Here is a 15581-nt window from a genome sequence, read left to right as displayed (position 1 = left end):
GTGAAGGTGCAAGGCTAGGACTGAGAAAAAGACTTGGAGAGACAAGACAGTGAAGTAGAAGGTTACTGTGCCATGAGAGAACTAGGTCTGGATCAACTAGTGTGATCCCTGGAATGTCTGTAGTTCCCTCTTTCCTAGGGAAAGCTTCACTCCTGCTGTTATTATGAAGAAAGTTTATATTAATAGAAGAAATGACATGTCTGATATTGATGACTGTCCTCTGCCTTACAATTGTAAACAGTACTTATTCCTGACTCTTCAATAATCTGAAAGTGAAAAGGTTTGACAATATGTTGACAAACACTGATAAAATGAAGCCCTAGTGAGAAAATCAGGGCTTGTTCATTCAAGCAAGGATGGATAAGAAGTTTAAAAAACCCAAACATCTGTATGCCCCAACTAACAGAGCAATTTGCACCTCAAAAAAGCCCCTAGACAAGCAAATTTAAACTCGGAGGTCCTCAAGGTTTTGACTGTTAGGTTTGCAACTTGAAATCTGCTTTCTGACAGTGTGCTGGTATCAGTGTTCCCCCAGATCAGTTTCCATTAAATTAGCCCTAACCTGGCCAATTCCAGTCTGGGTGTCAGAGCTGAATTTGGCAATCATACCCTGAAGTATGGCATGCAACTTGCAATGCTTTCTGCTCCTTGGCATAAGAGGCAGAAAACAGTCCCTCTTAGGAGCTGTACCGATGTGAGGTGGTGCTGTGTGTTATAAGCACCTATGGCTTGGTTGGTGTATCCAGCAGCTGAGAAGAACAGATTCAACAGATCTTGACAGGTTTCTGTGAAAAATCTTGTCTGGAAAAGACAACCCCTGAATCCCTAACTCTCTCCTCATTTTACAGGTGATCTTTGAGGACACTTGGGAGTCTGTAGCTTCTGAATGCATGACCTTCACCTGGGATTAGAAAAAAGCCATGGGGAAAGACAAGAAGGAACAGGAGCCTGTCTTTCTGAGGAAAAAGATAACTTTGCTGCGGGCTTTCTCACTCCTCATCGGCAGTATGATTGGCAGTGGCATCTTCATCTCCCCAAAAGGAGTGCTGAAAAACTCTGGCAGCGTGGGTTTGTCCCTGGTTGTCTGGTTTGCCTGTGGGGTCCTCTCAATGTTTGGTGAGTGGTAAGCTTTGTCAGCCTTTGCTTAAGCAACTGGAAGGTGAGGGGATGTGGCACATTTTTATGTATAAAAACTTGGGAGAAAAATAATTCAGAAGTTCCCTGTTCCTGGTGCAACAGAAAGAAACATAACAAGCTGGGATGTCACCAGGGGTCTTCATTTGAATCGTTTCACTGGGGTGACAGAGAAAATCACAGCACTTATGGTTGTGAATATGAAATAATGTTCATGTCCAGGGCAGAGGGGTGACAAAGACTGCAGATGGAGATAGCATGGTCTCTGCCAGGAAAGCTGGGAGAAAATAAAAGGACTTCTATCTGATGGGAGATTTAGGCACCCAAAGATACTTGTAAGTCTGAAGGCTGTGCAGTGCTTTTCATAGACACTGTGAAAAGGGCAAGAAGTGACAGTCTTAATATGCCAGAAGGGATCCCCTTTCTGTGAGTGAGGATAGAGAAGCAGATTGCTTGAGGAGCTGTAGAGTGTCCACGAGCCAGGGATGGGTGTTTGGGTGTCTGTCAGAAATGGTTTGGAAGTGTCTGATGCTGCCTTGGAGCAGGAGATAGAGCAGATCAGTTCAGCCCTGCTTTCTGTGCATTACCTGTGGCTTGGTTTCTGGCATCATTTAGTACCAGTCTTTTATCACAAAGGGTTAACTTTTGATGACAGTTTCATTCTAGTTCTTCTGAAATACTGTAGCTCTTAAAGTTGTGATGGCTAAAATCAGTGGCTTTTAGTTTCCTTCATTAACTATATAAAATCACCATCTCAGAAATTCTCTAAAGGTGCTGTTAGGAGAACTGCAAGATCTGTCAGCTCTGGGGAGAAATCTGGTGTTTATTTCAGTCGGTGATTTTATAGTTCTTCTGTCATTTCAGTCGGTGATTTTATAGTTCTTCTGTCATAACCTGGGAGGAGTGGTGGGAGAACCCCAAACAACCCAAAACAAAAAAAACAAGAAGGGAGAAATACTCCATGTGGAAGAAAACACTTTGGCACTGTGGCATGTACACACAAGTTTAGAAACTGAGATGTTTCAATTGTCAGTATGGCGACGAGTGTGGTTCTTGCTCTTAGCATATGTGTACCAATATTTCATGCTGCAGCCTATATGTATTTTTTTGGCAAATTATACACTTTTGCATAAAGAAAATCTTAAAAAACTGTGCTCACATTATATTTCTTTTAACTGAGGAGAGCAAAAAATGATAATGTGTGTGCTGATCACATAACTTGTGCTCTGCGCTTGGAAAGGTTTCCTCTCTTCCTTGCATCCCTTGATAGACTCTGCTGGGAGGGCTTTGGGAGCCTTTTTATCAAGTGATTGTATTTCGTAGCCAAATCCAAAATTTGGCTATTTTTTCCTTTTATCAGCTTGATTACTTCTCCTGATTATTTCTCTGACATGTCTTTTGCTGTAAATTAAAAAGACCTGCTTTCTTTCAGGCTTTTTTTCCTTTCAAGTACAGCATTTATACAAGTCTCATAGCGTAAGTTCAGCAAATCACTTAACTGCACACTTGAATCATGTAAAGAGACTCACTGAAATAAATAAGATAGGTGTCTTTCTATATTTGACACTTTGAACAGTGATTCTGCACAGATTTACCAACAGAGAGGTGGGGAAAAAATTGAGGTCCTCATCATTGGCATGGCCTGCACATGGTGCAATCACCACTGGACATGGAAGCATGCCCATATCACACTGGGTTCCTCTGTGCTCTCCCTCCACTCCTAGCTGCTGAGCTGGGCAAAGAAGTATATAGCACAGCTACAGACGGACTCACCCCACAGGGTCAAATCCCACTTACAGGCGGAGTTGTGCTCATTGAAGTGAGGTGAGATTTGCAGTGGACAGAGGATGTTTAACCTCACAAATGAATCCAGTGTAGGCAGGGCTTAAAATTTGTACCTGGATATGTTCAAATGGCACAGTGAATTGCTCTATAGAGAAAACACAGATGGGATTTTTTTTTTTTTTTGGCACAGACAGAGACATGAAGGTTTCTGTCCATTTGCCTGAAAGCTTTAAGCTGTCTTCTATGGCTTACCTCTCTCATGGTTTCTTGTTGGGCTCCGGAGCGGGGGCCAGAGCACTTGCTAAGGCAGGAGCAGGCAGTTCTCAGGTCTGTCAGTACACTCATACATGGACATGTGAGAAGAGACTGACTGAGCCTCTTATGTGGACACTTCTCTTGCTCTCCACCACTGGGGCTATGTTTTCCTCCAGTGCCAGGTCTTCCCTTTTCACTTGGAAGAAAGATGCCCTTCTATGTCCCCTCTCTTGCGTCTTTGAAGGTAGGGATTTATGTGAAGATATGAGATAAGGACATAGGAATATGGTCTGTTGTCAAAAACATGATTGAAATTACCAGTTCAGCCACGGCCTGTCAGCTGAGCTGCTGTAACAGCCTGGGAAGCACCATTTCACCAGTCTGTGAGAAGTGAGAATCCAAACTTCCAGGATGTTTTTCAAAGAAAACCTCTTATAGCTTAGTGCACTGTCTCCATCGTATGTGTTTCCACATAACTTCTATGGAAAAGTCACATCATTAACTAGAAAATAGAGAATTTATTTCCTTCTGACAGAAAAGTTGATTACTTCAAAACACTGTAGCACACAAAAATAGGGAAGAGTATTTCTGCTATTCCAAATTTTCTTCCTCTAATTCCCTACTCATTTTAAACAGATTCGTTCAATCCCTGAAAAGTCATACAGAAAGGAGATGATTTACTCAGTGCATTCCTACCTGAACTTTTACAGGTGCCTTGTGTTATGCAGAGCTTGGAACAAGAATCACTAAGTCTGGAGGACATTATATCTACATTTTGGAGACACTAGGGAGTCTGCCAAGTTTCTTATTTCTATGGGCAGAGTTTTTTGCTATTAGGTAAGAGGGTTTGTTTGTTTGCCTTTTGCTGGATGCTGTGATGATTTAAAAATACCCCAAAGTTACTGTGCCAGGTAACAGTCTAGGCAGTTTTTAAAGGAAAGAGTAGAAACAATCTGAACAACTTTTAAAGGTTTTCAGTGATAAAACAAGAAGGCATCATGAGTTAATAATTACAATATTCAATATGATCTATAGTTGAAAAATACCTCTCTTCTCCCATAGCAGCTGGTATCTTTCAAGAGCCATGGTATTTTTTAGACTAACAATGAATGCCAGGTTTATTTCAGATCTGTTTTCCTGTGAAACTTTCTCAGATTGTCCTGTGGAGACAACTTTCTAGCTCAGCCCTGACTTAAATAATATTTTAGAAACTTGTAAATTACTTCTTTTTTTTTTTTAACTTTAAAAAAACTTTAAAAAGAAAGTCCTCACCTCTCAATAACCTGTGTTCTTCACATAAGCTGAGATGAAGCAGGACATATTACCCCTACTGCACTGCTCAGTGTGATTAATCTCAACTTTTGCTTTCAAGTTGGGAATTCATCTTTTTGCAACATGTGTTTTCTAACCCATTTACTGAGAAAAACCTATGAAAAAGACTCTATGGGAATTCACCATCTGCACGGGTGAGCAGGATTAAGCTGGCTGGAGAAACCTCCCCTCCTGAGTTTTGTGCTGTTTTATATCCTGCCATTTCTCGGCTGTCTGCAGACCACAGTTTGTGCTCGGTTTCCTCCACAGGCCTGCCAACAGTGCTGTGGTTTCTTTGGCGTTTGGAAGCTACATGCTGGAACCATTTTTTGCCCCCTGTGCACCCCCTGTCCTTGCTGTGAAGCTTGTGTCTCTCCTGGGGTACTGTAAGTACTAACTGTTATGGGACTGCCGATCTTGGAGCCTCTCTGCCCCAGACCAGGGGTGCTTATGGGGTGATATGTTCTGGAATGACTGTGGGATGGGGCCCCATCTCTACCTACTTGGCCACCCAAAACTTCCTTATCCAAGGTGCTGGTTTTGGGCCACTATGTTCTCCAAGGAGTGGAATAGGCCTCCCTGTTGACCATCTGTTGCCTGAGGTTGGAGGATTGTGCCAAATACCAGAGTAGCAGCTCTTCATGAATAATTGTGCAAATGTCACCTGGGTTGAGGGTGTAAGGCCCAGGTTTTGAAATCCTCACCTCGTGCACCCAGCCTGTGAAGCTGTCTTGCCTGCTCTGGCTGGTGTGTGCTGGCACAGTACCCTGGTAAAATGGGGCTGCTGGGACAGATGTCCCTGCAAACTCCCATTTTCCCCCTAGGCAGGCATGGATCACACAACAGGAGCTAAGCTCCTTGTCCTGCTTAGGAGCAGAAACCAGCTCCCCCTCCAAATGCTGTATGCTGCACCACACGTCATGTTTTCTGACATCTCTCACCCTGAGAATCCTCTCTGCAAAGACACAGCCTTCTTCTCCCTGTCATCGCTAGAGGAGGGATGCTGTATTTTTTCCTCCATGCATCGAGCATGGGCTACAGCTGTAGCAGTGTGGTCTCCTCTCCAGACATGATCCTTGCCCTCAACTCCTGGAGCGTCACCTGGAGCGGCAGGCTGCAGACAGTTCTCTCCGTCGTCAAACTCCTGGCTCTTGCACTCATCATCGTGCCAGGGATGATGCTGCTAGCCCAGGGTAGGTGTGCTGCTGTGTGGCTGAGGGAGGGTGCTCGACATGCCTGCCTGACGTGGTTTTATCAGTCCCTAGTGACAAGGTATTACTCGTTTAGCTGGCAGGAGCTTTCTCTGCCTGTGTGCTGGGTGTGAATCAGCTGGGAGCTGAGACCAGGGTAGTTGGCACTAAGCTGTATCGTTGCACACTTATGCACTTGGCTCAGCTGTGCTTTCTCCAAATCTGAGTGAGCCTCAGTGCCTGAGGCAGTGTGAGCCTGTCCAGGGTTATACAGGCACCTTCCTCTGCAGGCAGTCTTTCTTTGGCATCAGGCTGGCCTGTTTACAGTGTGGCTTGAAATCCTTCCAAAACAGTGCAAATTTGATGGACATCGGGGGGGTGTGACAGCATCCCTTGGTGATCTGAGCCAGTCACAGCTGTGTAATGAGTTACAATCCCTCATAGCTGAGCCCTGGTGACAGCATCTCTAACCCTTCTGTGGCTTAAGCTAATGGTTTTTACTTTCTAATTGAGAAGAGTAGTAACTTAGTAAACTCACAATGGGTTTTTGCCAAGTTAGAATTGCAGACTAGATTGCATGCTCACATCCAGAGTGGGGAGAAGAAACAAACCTGCCAGTGGTATCTTCTGGGAATGACTCGAGTATTTTTAAGTGCTTTAATCCAAGCCTCAGTTTATAGAAAAGCCCAAGGCATTCCCACTCAAGGGATAAATCTTGCTCCTGCTTCATGCTATTACCTTCCTCTGCAGAGAAAACAACACAGGCAGTAGGCTCCACGTTCTTGTTTTTTCTGATATCTGGCGCTGGCTCCTTTGAACATGCAAAGATCCCCTTGGGCTGGCAGCACTTCTGAACTGGAGGACTGCCCTGCAGCTAGAAATCCTGAGCCATTATTGTTAGGAATGCCTTTAAATGACAATCTGGAGCCCTGGCACCCATCCTTCAGTGAGGAGGATAAATGACTGTGACATCTGGAGGGAGAATTCATGAAGAGACCTCAATATGACAGGTTGTATTTAATGTGATTCATGAGGTTCATGAGGGACTCTAAATCACTCATTAATGTAATCAAGACAATAAATCCTTCTTATGCACCATCACTTATCAGCAACCATTTAGAACATAAAAAAAACCTACCTCGATAGGCTCACTCCCAAGTTTTTGTTTTGTTTTCTTCAAATTTATTTTCTTTTTTATTTTTTTTCCTTAAAAATCGATTTTGTGCCTTTAAATTACTTTCCCCGATTCCCCTGCCTTCTTGTTCTTGTTTTTCTGATTACACTCGTGTCCTTTCTTCTGCCATTACCTTCCTTTCGCCTCAGGTTTATTTTAGAGACTTGCTGGCCCAGTGTTTCAAACCCAAATGCCTAAATCTCATCACAGAGGTCCTTGCAGAAGCACCTTCACGGAAGTGGCCTGAATTCCTCTATGTGATTGGTTGCCATTTCATCTCTTTCCTGGAGAAGCACAACTGTGCAAGCTCTGCATCTTTTACTTTTAAAGATACGTTGATAGGAAGAACTGAATATAGATGTGGAACCAAACCTTAGACCACCTGCATTTGAAAATGCAAATCCTTTTGACTGAGTTTTTTATTGGTCTTTCTGTGAATGAGAAGCCATTAGGTGTTTCTTCCTTCCCTAGGGGTTTATTTTTGGAGTTTGATAAGGCCAGGTTGGAGAGAGCCTTGGGTGACATGGTCTAGTGTGAAGCATTCCTGCCCATGGCACAGGGGTTGGAACTAGATAATCTTAAGGTCCTTTCCAACCCTCACCTATTCTATGGTTCACATCCAAAATCCCAACTGTTGCTATTTCAAGCAGAGAATTTTTAGGAAAACCGGGGGAGCTGGTAAAACAGGACCTTTATCTGAGCCTCCTCTACTTTCAAATTATATTTGCTCTGCTCTGTGTATGCTCAGTCCTACTGCTGCTGAGCCTCAGGAGGTGGGCAGGGATCTTGCCAGAGCAAGGGGCCAGGCTACTGGCTCCCACTCCCTCCTCCACCCTGGTTCCCATGCTCTGACCAGCGTGGGGCTGGGATCAGCCCTTTGGCAGCAGGATCAGGAGGGAGCACGGTGAGAGCCGCATTAGCCACCTCGCTGGCTGCACCATATCAAAGAGAAGTGTGCATCCAGCTGCTTAGGGAGCCATGGGAGACAAAAAAAGGGGTCAACCCAGCAAATGAACTTTGGACCTAAAGAAAGGACAAGGACAACTTAGGTCCACTCATCTCCACAATTTCCTGTTCCCACAGCAGGCTCTGCCTGAAACAGAACCAAACGTTGCCCTTCCTGAAATGTTTCCTGTAGCTTGATGAGGGATGGTTTGTTCTGTCACTGTGAAGTAAACGCATTGGCACAGCACTGCAAATTAAAGCAATGAAACGAATCTGAATACCTGGCTCCAAAGAAGTCACAAATGCTCTTTCTTGGTCTGGGCAAGAGGTACAAGAGGTGTTATCCTGTGGGAAGGAAGCCTATCTCTGATATTTCCTTGCTCCATATCCGTTGTTTGTTTCTTCTGTAGGCCACACTGAGAACTTCGAGGATGCTTTTGACAGGCAGTCTCTGGTTTTGGATAAACTTCCCCTGGCTTTTTATGCAGGCATGTTCGCGTATTCAGGCTGGTAGGTGTGAAGGGAGGGTGCTTCATGGGCAGCAGACTGGTGTCCCAGACATGATTCAAATTCTGTCCCTGTCTGTTCCCACCGTGCAGGTTCCAGACCAGCTTTGTGCGTGAAGAGTTGGTCAGACCTGAAAGGTAAGGCTGGGAAGAAGTCATCTTGGGTTACCAGCCTCTGGGGTACCATGGCTTTCACAAACACAATACAAGAGGAAATAAGTTTGTGGGTTCACCTAAACAATGCCAGCTGCAACCTGCAGTAATACTGTGCATAACAAGGGTTAAGAGCTTGTTCTTTGTGTGTGTCTCTTCCACTTTCTTGTAGAAACATCCCACTGGCTGTCATAGTGTCCGTAATCACAGTAATTGTGGGGTACATGCTCACCAATGTCTCTTATTACACAGTCTTGGAAACACAAGACGTTCTGGCTTCTCCTGCTGTGGCTGTGGTGAGTCGTCATCCCTACCGTTACCTTTCTTCAGTGTGGTCAGCTTATACTGAAGGGGTGGTCATGACAAGTGTTTTGGAGATGGTTTTCCTGTAAAATGCTTTATTGCTTTCTTATTTCTCTGGATTATTGGGTAACAATAACTTCTTCTAGTCTTGCCTGAAAGATAATGGAAAATAACCTGCAGTGACAGTAGAAAAGGCAAGATTTATGTGTTGTGTTTTAGTCCTTCAGTGGAGGAATTTTTTCTCTTTTGAATCTGATATTGCCTAGAGATCGCCACATGTTCCTGAAGTCACATTTGCTCTTCCTCCAGAGCTTTGCGCAACAAGCCTTCAAAAGCTTGACCTCCGTGATCCCTATCCTTGTCTCACTGTCTTGCTTTGGAACCATGAATGGAGGAATCTTCACATTTTCAAGGTTGTGTCCCTAAGAATTTGTTACTTTTTTAGCTTACTGAATCAGAGGGAAACACCAGCAACTTGTGCAACTGCCCATCCATGCAGTAACATTTTAGCTGCCCATGAGGGAAAATGGGGCCTTTGACTCCTGGGATGTCAACTACATGATGATTCCTGTTTGCTAAGAGTTACCCTATTTACTTCTGGCCAGGCCCACATTTTGGTGTCTAGGGCTGGTCACAAACAAATATTGTAAATTCTTCCCCCTCCGCTTGAGTTTAAATCCCTAGTTTAAAGTGAAATGTCAATGTTTCTGGTGAACTGGAGGCTTTGTTGATGCTGGCAGCTGCTCAGAGAGACTGAGTTATCTTTTGCCAGGTTCACTCAGCTGCTCCACTGCAGGGCACAGGGTCCTTCTGTTGTGAGGATCTCTGGCCAGAGGCAAACTCTCCCTTGAGGACTTTGCTTTGAGGCCAGCAAAATGTTATCAGGGACAAGCTATTCCTAAAGCGATAGCTGAGGCTCAGCAAGTCTTGTAGCAATAAGAAGAGCTTTGTTCCATGAAAAAATTATCTTGCCAGCTTCACTGGCTGCTACACTGCATGTGCTTATGGAAGCCTTGAAATTGGAGAGAAGGGCAGAGCTCAGGGAAAAGCACATCATGCTGCTCCCAAGGAGCTGAGCGAACTCTCTGGAACCGGTTCTGTTTCACAGCTTTGACTGCAAAAGGAAAAATCCCTGGATATGAAAGGGATGTATCATAGCACAAAAGGTAATGAGTTATTTGATCCACAACCCTGAAGTCCTGTATTATATGCAAGTGGAGAGAATCTTCTCCTTTAGCTTCTCTAGATCCTAGTTTTCTTTGAGGATGAGAAGTCTCTGGGCAGCACAGACATTCTGCATGTCCCTATCACCTTTCTCTCCCCCATCTTGGCACCATTAACATAATCACTGCAGAAAGGCCATATAAACAGTGATGGGGCCCTCCCTGGCTGTTGGCCAGTCACACCCCTGCAAAACCACAGAGACAGCAATAAAACCAATTTTACACTCATGCCCCAGCTGCTTTGGGCCTTGCTCCAGCCCAGCTGATGCTCTGGCATGGTTTGTTTGGGGATATTAAATTTATAAAATTAGATGCAATGTCTTCTCCCTAATTGCCCTTTCGTGAGTCAAAGGAGAGATGCAGGCAAGGAGATCTCTTCTGTCATTTTGTAGCTGGCCTCTTGGCAGTATGCCAAGCTATATTCTCCAACAGCTGGCCAGAGGATTGAAATCTCTCTATTGTTTGTGGAAACTGCACTTTATTTTCTTTTATATATATATTTGCATATATAAAATATATATTTTTATATATATATAAAAAATATAGACATCAAGACTGACAGTCCCTTTCACAAATTCATGATTTTCTGTCATGAAGAATTGCAGTCTGTGACCCCTTCACTCCCTACTGGAAAAACTAGCCCCTTCTCTGATGGCAAGAAACTTTCTTGCTTCTGTTTCCTGTCTGGACTCATTCATGGTCACTTTGGACCTGTCCATAGGTCTCCGCTAACCGGCCACCTGAGGGGACGCTGCCAGTGGTCCTGCTGGTGGGCTCTGTGCTGAGTTGAACTAACTGGTCCTGGGAGAGCTATGAGAATTCAACATTGCACTTTTCTACCATGTGCCCCAAAAGTGTGACTAAAGCCAGACCTGTGCTGGGGGAACAGTAGCTTGTGGCCTCAGGTCAACCCAGTGACTGTGAAGTGTGGAAGTGTGGTGCTAATGCACAGGGCTCCCTGTCTTTTCCTAGGACCCTGTTTGTGGCTTCCAGGGAAGGACAGTGGCCTCCTCTCTTCTCCATGATCCACATCCGAAGGCATACACCCCTTCCTGCTGTCATGTTAATGGTAAGGAGATCTGACTGTGTTGCATACCCTGTTCTCCAGTCTTGTCTTTCTTGCAAAGCTCGTGGAAGCTGAGGAGTTTTAAAGTGTGTTTGACACCAAGTCAGCCTCTGAAAAACAGTGAAAGAGGAATACTGAAAATGGCTGCGAAGTATTAAGTCCTCTTGTGCCAGCAGCAGTATCCAAACCCACTATCTCAAAGTCCCTGCCTTATAGCCTTGGGCAGCTTTTTAAAAAGTGCTTCCCCTGCCATCTGCCACAGTTGCTGATTGATGTTGTCCTATGAAAACACCTCTTAGGCTTCAGCTATTTGGAAAACTGAAATTCCCAGGTGTAGTGGAAGTGCAGGGAAGGAGCATTTGCAGAGATTCTCTCAGCTGGGCTTTATGGTTTCCTTTTTTCCCTCAGGAATGGTCCACCTCCATCCTAACTGTGCTGCAGTGCCTCTTGCAGATTGGCCGACCTGCTAAAACCTTAGCAGAGATCTTTGTAGGTAGCCTTTGTGCCTGCAGTGGAATCTTTTGAAGCATGCATGCTTGGGACATCAAGCATCAAAGATGCTGTTGATCTTGAAAGGATTGCTCCTTTCTGTAGCACATCATTATAGTGTGTTTAGGCCTTTTGCCTTCAGTCTGTGACACTGCTTTATAAAGCTCTCTGACCTCTGAAATGTTGGGGCTGTGAAGTAGCTGCCTGTGATTCCAGGGGGACTGGGAGAGGTGATCCATATTATCCTTTTCTAGTCCGAGGACCACAATAAGGTTTTAATGACTGTATTTCATCTTCACAATGCTCAGTTCCCGTTGGTTACTACCATGGTGTGTATCGGAGATATCTACCATCTATTGAACTTCTTCAGCTTTTCCCGATGGCTCTTCATAGGATTAGCCACCCTTGGGCTCATTGTTCATCGCTACCGTCACCCAGAGCTGCAAAGCCCATTCAAGGTAACACACAGCATGTATCTAACAGCCACGAACGCACAGACTTGACATTTCTCTCTTGTATTTGCTAATAATTAGAGCATTGCATGGTTGTGGTTGCCCTTAGGCTCTAAGGAGTCTTAATACCTATTACTCAGTAAGGCATGTGGAGAGCTCTTGAAATTGGTTGGTGTGTGTAAACAGCCAGATGTGGTCAATTCTGTAAAGCTGGTTCTACATAGTGTCAGCAGTCACATCTGTAAAATGGCAGCCTGCTCCAGGAGGCAAAGTTTCAGACTGGGAACTGGGAGATGCACAGAAGGCAGCTGGACACTCACCTGTCATGAGCTGCAAGGAGGGACTCTTGCCTGGGTGTTATTTCAGTGGTAGGTAAGTCTCAGCTCTAGCTGAGAAGTGGGAGGGAGTCAGGCCACAAGGAAAAGTGCATGGTCAGAAGAATCCTGGGAGCAAACCTGACTTGAGGAGAATCATCTTCTGGCACAAAAATACTGTATAGTGTAGAGCAGCTTGTGTGCAACTGTTGCTGCCGCAAGTCCTGAAGGTGTGCACAGCACATAAATGTGTACCACGAAGTGAAAGGCGCCTTGTCCTCTTGTACCTTTCCCAAGCCTCAACGGAGCCCCTCTGGTGGCCCTTCTCATGCTGCTGGGTGCTGGAAGCCTCTTTGCATTGGTGGGAGATGCTGAAGTTGGTGCTGGAGCAGCTTTCTAGTGCTCAGGGCACCTTTCCTATTGCCACATAATGTGCAGAAGGTGTTTGGCTGGTGCAGTTTGGCGTGCAGTTTGTTCCCATCTGGTGCCTCCAGCCAGGGAGAGGAGGCTTCTTTGCTCAGAGGTGCTGTGTTGCTGGTCAGTGAGAAGCTCAGGGGACAGAAATGCTTCCTGCATCTCCCAGGGCTCCTCCCTGAGCCATTCAAAGCCTGATGCAAAGTTTAGGATGAGTTTTCTTCTTGGTCTTTACCGGAGACGGCGTGTTTTACAGAGATCTCGAAGCTTTCCAGTTTGTTGACTGGCTGCATTCGTGTACTCACCCAGAAACAGAATTTAAATAACTTTTCTTTTTCTTTTAAACCAAGCTCTCAGGGGAAGTTTATTAGTGGATAGCACTGGTGATGTTTTCAGTTGCCGACATTTTGCCCCATTTATTTTAGACAGATATCACGGTTTAGATGAGAGTTAGGATTTTAACGGTTCATAAAGGCAGACTAAGTGAGGGAGGGAAATGCTGGAAATTTGGTCCGTTTGGTTGGGTTTTTTCTGCCTTCTCTCTAATTTCTGTAACTCCTTGAAACCAGCCAGGCAGTTATCTGGAAGAGCCGAACGCAGGTGGTGTGGGCATGTGCTGCGCTCTAGTGGCCAGATACAGGTCGTCTGCTGCCACCGGCTGATGGAGAGCAAAGCGTAAAATACTTGTAGTTCTGGGGTACTTTTCTCCCCGGAAAGAGGAGGAAGTAGCGCTCTTGCACGCCTCTCAAGCAGATATGCTGCATGAGTGTGTGTGCACAGGAGAGTCTGGCAGGGGATGCTCCATCTGGAAAGACAGCAGGTAAGTTTGGTGGCTGGACGGCTGCCACATCTAGAGCAACTGATCTCTTCCAGCTTGGCATGGTCCAAAATAAGATTTCTATTACCAGAAAAGAGATTGTCACCCTAGATGAGACCAGCAACTCCTTCATTCCATCATCCTTGTCAAAGAGTAAGTTGGCTGAGGTTGGATTTGAAGACTGAGGGAAAGTTTCACAGTTTTATTATTTATTGTGGTCTTCCACTTTGCTGTCCAAATAAGTCAGACAAATTGGCTCAATCAACAGGGCAAGGCTGAAGTGCTGACTGCTTCTTTGGTCTTTTCATCAGGGTATTGTTGAAACTCATGTTCTTAATGCAGGTGCTATGAAGATAGGGAGTCTGGTTTTGGTCACTGTATGTCCCTGGCAATATGGAGGCAGGTTAAAGTGAATCTCGAGTGTCATAACTGAAAAATGGTTTGATTGAAAGTGCTGCTGCTGCTCTTGACTTCAGATTTTCCACCAGCAGTTGCCACACATGACAAGTTGGTGTGTGTGCATGTGCATGTACATGTACAGGAGCAGCACATTCAGACAGCAGTGGGGTATAGCTGACTTCTCCCCCTGCTTGGCTTCCAGTTGCAGGTGAGTTTCATACTTTGATTCACGTGAATATAAGAGTCATGCGTCTCACAGGCACACTGGGCTCCGAAGGTGGTACATGTCAATTTTTGTTCAATGCATTCTTCTAATTTGCAACTGGTTATACAGAAGCAGTGAGCTGGGTAGCTATGTGATTTCTCTCATCTTCTGTAAGATAGAGAAGTGAATATGGTGTGTACTGGTACATAGGGAGGCTGATTTGCTACAGCCATCAATTTTGCCTGAGAGTCTTCTGTGCTCTTTTCCCCAGGTTCCCCTGTTCATTCCCATCTCTTTTACCGTCATCTGCCTCTTCACAGTGGCAATGTCTTTCTACTCAGACCCTGTGAACATTAGCATCGGATGCACCATAGTTTTAAGCGGTTTTCCAGTCTACTACCTCATAATCCACAAGCAAATGTCAAATTGTTTCAGTAGTCCATTATGTAAGTATACATTTCAGTTTGAGTATTGTGGACCTAAAATCACACTCAGGGGTGGGGGTGTTAGTTTGGTCTCAGGGCTCATCTCTGATGCAAGTTGCTCCATGACCAACAGACTTCAAGAAACATAAATCATGACCCCTACCACCCCTTTGATGCCTTTCTCAAGACACAGCCTCTGCAGCCAAAAAGCCAAGGGAGTAGGCTGTGCTGCCTACCTGTGCTGACTCTCTGTGGTGGTTGGCAGCCAGGCATGGACTGTGTCTGCCTGGCTGGTGAATATACTGACAAGTGAGCTTGATGTTTTGTTTTAAGAAAGACAGAGCTGAGGTTTATCAACAGGCAACAGGGAGGGTTGTTTTCACACCCCAATCCTTGGGTTCTGTTAAACTTATCAAATCTTCAGGATCAGCACCTCTCAGTCAAATTTGCCTGACACTGAGGAACAAGATCAGAAGTTAGGATGGAGAGACTGACAGGCAGAGACTGTAAACCCGTGCCCAAACATACTTGCTGAAAGGCTGGGGAGAGGACTAGTAGGAGAAGGCAGTGCTGCCTGAGGGCTATCTGTTTGGTGAAGAAGCCAGGATGGTTTGTGGCACAGATGTGGGTGTATGAATGGGAGACATCTCAGTTATTTGCAATGTCTAGCACAGATTTCCTTTGGGTGTAGCTCTGGTGGCACAACCTTTTCAGAAACAGGAGTCCAGTTTTGAGTTTAATTTATGATTTCATTTGTGAATCTTTTTTCTTTTGATCTGGTGTTGGGCTGAAGTGTATCTGTAACCACTGAACTGAAGAAAACATACAGCAAGCAACGAAATGGATACAGTGATCTACTAACATAAGGAGCTCCGACCAACAGCTGATGCTCTGATTTTCAGCCATATCTCAAGACTTCCTCTGGACTAAACATTTTTCTTTCCCTCCTTTTTCAGATTATCTTACACATAAACTACAGTTACTGCTGGAAGTAGTCCAACAAGAAATCAAGACTTACTGA

The 15581-nt window shown here is 44.9% G+C and overlaps 1 protein-coding gene across 1 annotated transcript; it reads left to right on the top strand.

Moving 5' to 3' along the window:
- Window positions 1–920: 920 nt before the first annotated feature.
- On the top strand, window positions 921–15581 carry LOC308230690 (cystine/glutamate transporter-like; the record flags this gene model as incomplete). The annotated part of the gene is made up of 12 exons (XM_080635551.1): window positions 921–1116; window positions 3885–4011; window positions 4756–4871; window positions 5553–5678; window positions 8205–8304; window positions 8394–8438; window positions 8626–8749; window positions 9066–9169; window positions 10952–11048; window positions 11843–11992; window positions 14407–14581; window positions 15517–15581. The coding sequence occupies 12 exons, from the start codon at window positions 921–923 to the stop codon at window positions 15579–15581; spliced, it is 1425 nt and encodes a 474-aa protein (XP_080491677.1).

This window comes from Psittacula echo (genome assembly GCF_963264785.1).
Source record: "Psittacula echo genome assembly, chromosome: 1".
Taxonomy (NCBI): Eukaryota; Metazoa; Chordata; class Aves; order Psittaciformes; family Psittacidae; genus Psittacula; species Psittacula echo.
The sequence above is the reverse complement of the archived record's forward strand: the minus strand, read 5'-3'. Positions and strand labels throughout refer to the sequence as shown.